Source organism: Pundamilia nyererei, unplaced genomic scaffold (genome assembly GCF_000239375.1).
Source record: "Pundamilia nyererei isolate P.nyererei 1_Seehausen unplaced genomic scaffold, PunNye1.0 scaffold00556, whole genome shotgun sequence".
In the NCBI taxonomy this organism is placed as follows: domain Eukaryota; kingdom Metazoa; phylum Chordata; class Actinopteri; order Cichliformes; family Cichlidae; genus Pundamilia; species Pundamilia nyererei.
Window position 1 is genome coordinate 46,686 of NW_005187957.1, and position 6,235 is coordinate 52,920.

A 6,235-nucleotide genomic window follows, 5' to 3' on the forward strand; every position below is an offset into this window, starting at 1 on the left:
CTAAAAAATCTAACAAATTGTAATAAATTTAAATACAAAATTTATATCCCAGAAAAATGATGAAGTGAATACACAATAAAATAAATCAAATCAAAGCAAAATATTTAAGAGACACTAAAAAAAAATGTAAAAACAGGTAAAGTATTAATTCACCAGTTTTAAAGCCAGAATCTCTCAATCCCAAACATTGTTGATATAAATGAAATGATTTCAGAAACTGGTCATATTTCCAGTTTACATCCTGTTTTTCTTGGTTTCTCACAGGTGTTATGATCTAATGTTGGCAGTGTTTGTTTTGTGTGACTCCTCCCACCAGAGGATGGCTATGGGTTTTTTTCCCTCTCTCCTAGGAGGTGGACACCTGGGCGTGCCTGCTGAGTAGTTGGGTGGAGTCTCCTCCAGACCTTGGATTGGATAATTGGCTAATCACCTCCAGTACTTAACTACCAGATGACAGCCACCTGGCCCCCTCTCTCCTAACCTCCACCATCCAACAAAGAACCTTTGTTTTGATTTGTTGCTGTGTAGAGTTTCTTTGACAAAGTGATTTGCAAGTATAACCTTGTGTGTGTCTGGCGTTAGTACTTCAATTTTGTAAATAGCTGTAAATAGATTTGTCAAGTAGCAATCGTGTATTTTGTTCACCTTGTATATATCCTTCACTGCAGCAGCCTAGTAGGCGTGAGAAGCCATTTTTGTTGATTAAGTTTTCTCCTGTTTTTCATTTAGAAAGTTGGGTAAGTGAATTGTCTTTTGTTTGGTTTTCATTTTGTGTAGGAAAGCGTAGGGACCACTAGGGAGTTTTGTTTGTTATTTTTGGCACTGCTCACTGCTGAAGCAAATAAATGGCTGCTTAGCACTTTAAAAAGATGTTGTTGGTGTTCTTGCTTGGGTGGTGTGTGAGTGGGACAACTTCTTGTTGCGTTCAATACTCGCCTAGACTAAGAACGTAACACAGGCTAACAGTGACCAGCTGGTTTACCTCCATCCTTTCTTCTTCAGGATGTTTCCCAGAGTCGTCTCCGCCCTGAAACACAAACTCACACAATCAAAGATTTACATCAAGATTTCAGACAATCTTATAAATGTAAGACATTTAACCTTAAAAATTCTTTAAGATAATTCCTCTTTTGTGTATAAGCTGAATCAAAGAAACTCTTATGAGAGAAGAACTTGGAGGGTTTATTATAAATAGAATCTGAGGCCGGGATGCTGTTCAGAGTTTACATGTATGTTTCATGTCTCTGAGAGCAGAGGCAGAGGGGGTTTTTGTTTTTTAACGTGCACTCTGCGACGCCCCCCGGCGACCTCCACTGTGTCCATGCAGCCGCCCTGCAGCGGTCTATACATCCTTTCTTATGGACTAATTAAGGCTGCGGTGCAGCGAGGTGGACGGGAACCAGCTGAGATCAGACGAGCAGACAGTCGGTACTGTACCTCCCCGAGGCGTAAACCTCCGCTGTGTCGAACAAATTCACTCCGCTGTCGTACGCCACCGTCATCACGCTCTCTGCCATCTACACACACACACATTAATACAAGCACAGATCTGCAGAAGTGGTTATGTAATATGTGTTCATGCATTTAGCACACACACACACATTCCTACATTACTAGCAGTGGACCGTCTGTCTGCACTGACCAAGTGAGGACCTCGTTTCTTTGGAAATATAACTTAAATCTATTTTTTAATGTAATTTCAAACTAAAATGAAACCTGACAAACAGCTTTTTGATTTATCCTTCAAAACTTTCCAAGCAGGAACTTTGATTTCCTGTCTCCGGAGCCTCGGTCGCCTTCAGTGGAGCCAAAAATGGACATGAAAGGATGTGAAGCAGTTGTTAAAGACGTTCTTATAAAAGTACAGCTGCTTTAACTATATTATTTTTAACATTTAAACATGCTGACGTGACTCAAATATTCCCAAAATAATCACAGACGCTTCATCATTGAATAAATTAATTGTTGCATATAATACACCTCTGACAATAATAGATATATGGAGAGTACAGCTGAACTTTAAATGGCAGCAAAAGGTCAAACCTAGAAGAGCCACGTTAAAAGTATATACTGACTTCAAATAAATTCACTAGACATCCTGTAGCTTGATTTTAACTGAACCCTTTTGGTTTGCAGGTCCTCCGTTGGTGAGTGGCAGTAGCCAGGTCCACATTTGTGTAGGTAAACAAACACACCAACACTTCGTACCTCGTCAGAGATCTGAGAACCAAATGTCACCCATGTTCCTGTGAAGACAGAAAAAAGTAACACTGACTGTGTGTGCTGGATATATGGAAATGTGCTTACAGTGTGTGTCTGCTGCAGCTCTCACCCAGTCCTAAGCAGGACACTCTCAGCCCAGATTTCCCAAGATTCCTGCAAAACAACCAAATCAGCAGGTCCACTGATGGATCATTACACCAGACTAACCCTCCTGTTACATTAACAAATAAATTCATTTATTTATGCATCATTTAAAGGCACAATTAGAACATCGTTCGCAGACTGTAAATGCTGTTTTATAGATTTGTTTTTGAACTACATGGATCTGTTTTCCACACACATGCGCACCATTGTAGTTTGTGTCTCCAGATTCATATTACACAGTCATGATTCAGTTTTTGCTAAATAAATGATGACACGGTGTAATATGTCATGTGTTCATCTGAGGCTGTGTTTAGGTCAGAGTGTTTAATTTATGTCCTGATACGTAAACCTTTAGAACTTAAAAAGGTTTAATTTCTTTTATACTTCACTGCACTGATCAGTGTTCATGGTTCCAGTTTGATTCATGGTTCGATCAAGTTTAGTGCTTATTTTTAATGGTTTAACAATCGATTTGTTCCTATTGCTGCTGCTGTTGTTCTTCATTGAGTTTCACATCCTGTGGACTCAAATTCCACTTTCTTGGTCTTCAGTTTGTTGCAACTGTTCTTGTTCTGCTCTGCACCCTCAAAGAGCTCAGCACAGAGACACTTGAACCAGAAATCCACCTTAGCAGGAACAAAGACTTCTATCATCACCGGTAAGATAGCGGAGCTGGGATGGCCACAGGGTGAGTCTCTGAGGAGCACCACAGCAGCGACCTCATGGGCCTGCTGGCTGGAAACGTGAGATGGCTGGTGATTGCTTATTAATGTTCAAAATAAGTTCATGGAGACTCCTCAGTATTCTTTTTTTTTTTTTAAATCAGCCCATTTTACAAGCACTCTTTAAATGACCGTAACTCAGTTAATTTGTGCCAGAGAGATTCAAATGGTTTCAGAAAGAAGAGAAGACAAGCTTTACGGGTATATTTGATGTAGAGCGTGAAGCCTTCTGAAGGTACTGTCGTCTGAGTACAGGCAGAAGAATCAGCTCTGCCTGCAGTTTACTATGTGCGCTTCACTTTACCGTAACTCCTCATAACCACTTTGGGCTAGAATAAGTTGAGCTCCCAGTCAGAAATGGAGTCTGGAAAGTCCCATCAACTCACATTTCCAACTAAGCCAGAACAGCTCCAAGTTAACAATTCAAGATGGCGGCACTAAAGGTCAACAGTACCAAAACTTTAAGGTGTACTTCTACCGTTACATACCTGTGACTCAGTAAGTAAGCAGTGCACTGATCAGACTCTATGAATGTTCTGCACTGATGTTTTTTTAAGTGCAAAACAAATAAGTATTATCATGTATTGCTGGTGATACCTAAAAAGTCACGTGTTTCCTCGCTTTATCTTGAACACACTAACTCGGGTTTGACATCAACCTTCCCAAGTTCAAACATCCGTGCTCCGATGTATTTAAGTCCACTCAGTCTGTATGATCATTAAAGGGGTAAATGGACTGCATCATTGTCCTGGACAGAGAAAGATGCTAGTTTCAGCTGGGAACAGTTGGGAGCAGTCGGGAACAGTCGGGAACAGTCGGGAACAGTCGGGAACAGTCAGGAAAAGTCAGGAAAAGTCAGGAACAGTCAGGAACAGTCGGGAACAGTCAGGAACAGTCAGGAAAAGTCGGGAACAGTCAGGAACAGTCGGGAACAGTCAGGAACAGTCGGGAGCAGTCAGGAACAGTCGGGAACAGTCGGGAACAGTCAGGAAAAGTCAGGAAAAGTCGGGAACAGTCGGGAACAGTCGGGAACAGTCAGGAACAGTCGGGAACAGTCGGGAGCAGTCGGGAGCAGTCGGGAACAGTCGGGAACAGTCGGGAACAGCAGGTACGGCAGCAGGTAGCTCCGCATGTTTGATTAGGCAGCTTTATGCTGAATCCAACCCCAAAAGGGATTTTGAGATCTTTCACTTGCATTAAATACCAACATTAGCTTTGTATGCAGACGGTCAGCGTTGTAGCTTTATCGATGATTTGATCGCGTTAGCGTCTAATTGATTTGTTGCTCTTGTCAGGCTGATACAGTGATGACCACTGTATCAGCCTGACATATAAACCACACGCAGCATCAACAGCCTCCACGAGATTTCATTGGTCATCACCTTGTTAATGTGCTCAGTGGCAATAAAGCACACTGAGGTCATTCAGGGCCAGACTGAGGTCTGCAGCCACGCTAACGAGGACTGCTGCCGCTGCAGTTAGGGAGCAACAGCAGGAAGATTTAAAGTCACTGTTGGAGTCAGCAGCAGTGCATGATGGGAGCTGTGGTCATCAGTCAGGATGATTTAAAGCTTTATGTCGAAACCAATCAACTTATCGCACAGTGTGATTACAGCAGTGCCTTTAATTTAAGCAAACTCGCTGTACATTCATCAACATGAATGTGAGGTCAGAGGTCACAGAGCTGAGGCTGATTAACGCTGTGCAGATGGTACAGAACATACATGAGGGAGGGAGCGCATGTTTCATGTCAGGATAAAAAATACCACAAAGAGCAGCTTCAGACGGCGCTGCTAAAAATACCCCCAACAGCAGCAGCAGCTGACCAATCAGCTGTGTTTTTACTGACGTTTACAGTTTTCACACATCAAACACAGCCAGACACAAACATCCAAACATCAGCCGGCCGCTTTAGAAACACCTCCACCTCCCCTCTGTTCAAGTGTGGCTCTGATGAAATGACCTTCAGTCTGAAAACCAGCGACACGCTTCAGTGATCGAACAGAAAGAGACTCAATTAAAGTCTGACACGTAAACTGACTCGAGTAATTCAAGTCTGCAACACTCATTCACATCCAAGACCGAGGTGCTTGTGTTCGAGATCAAACAAAGGCTCACATCCAAGTGGAATAACTACAAATCCATGACATTTACCTCTAAGTCTGAGGCAAGAAAACAAGATTCACATGCAAGTTACCAAGTCTTACACCAGCTCATTGAGGTTTCAACAATCCAATTCAAAGTCGAGTCTGAAATCATCAATGATGACTCAAATATGAGTCCAAGCTGAAAACATATTCATGTTAGTGTCCAAGTTAAAGTTAAATCTAGGAACACGTCTGAGCTGAAAACATCCAAATTCACATTAAAGTTCAAGTTAAATCCAGCTGTTTTTAAAAACTGCACTTCAAGTATTTCATTGAGGACACATCCAAGCAACAATAATTACAACCCAAGTCCTGATTAAAGTCAGCAGTTTAAAAAACGCAGTCTGAGACCAAATTACTGGACAGAAGCTGTTTACAATGTGCACATCAGATAGATTACATTAAAGTACAAGTCAGGTTAAATAGATAATAATTGATATATATATACATATTAGAGTCCAAGTTTGTTCCACCGTCTTCAAACAAGTCAGCACACAGTAAGAGTTTATCATGCAGTTCAAAGGCATTATTTCCAAGTCTGGGTCAAGTCTAAAATCAATTACAGTCAAGTGAATCATGCATGTAGTCCAAGTCCACAACCAAAGCGTGATTTAGACTTCTGCAGGAAATCTATACTGTAACTTGTGATGTAAGTGGAAACCTCTTTTAACCCAGTGCTCTAACCTCACAAATCATACAGTCATTGCATCGAGTCTGCGTTTAGCCGCATTCTCGGGAGGCTCACGTCAGGTGACGCGGAAGAATATGGGGCTAAAAGGAGTTTCCAGTTATGCCCTGAGTTTTGTCATTGATTTCCCGCAGACGCATAATTCGAGATTGTTTCTCAAATAAAGTCATTTTTCATCTTGAGACAACAGGATTCATACCAGATCCAAGCCACTGGTTTTAAAATGTAGTCTTAGCCCAAGACATGAAACCAAGCAACGCTGTCATCAATACTCCTTCATAGCCGGATGTCAATAACGTGATTCATTGTAA

At 41.7% G+C, this 6,235-nt stretch overlaps 1 protein-coding gene across 1 annotated transcript in view; it reads right to left on the reverse strand.

Moving 5' to 3' along the window:
- Positions 1-6,235, reverse strand: part of LOC102198694 (voltage-gated potassium channel subunit beta-3-like) — a 16,658-nt gene that overhangs the window by 8,230 nt on the left and 2,193 nt on the right. The window contains exons 2-5 of the mRNA XM_013907851.1: positions 2,333-2,376; positions 2,209-2,246; positions 1,438-1,517; positions 983-1,027 (exon numbers count right to left, since the gene is read on the reverse strand). Of these exons, the coding sequence (XP_013763305.1) occupies positions 983-1,027; positions 1,438-1,517; positions 2,209-2,246; positions 2,333-2,376 (207 nt within the window). The remainder of the gene's footprint in view (positions 1-982; positions 1,028-1,437; positions 1,518-2,208; positions 2,247-2,332; positions 2,377-6,235) is intronic.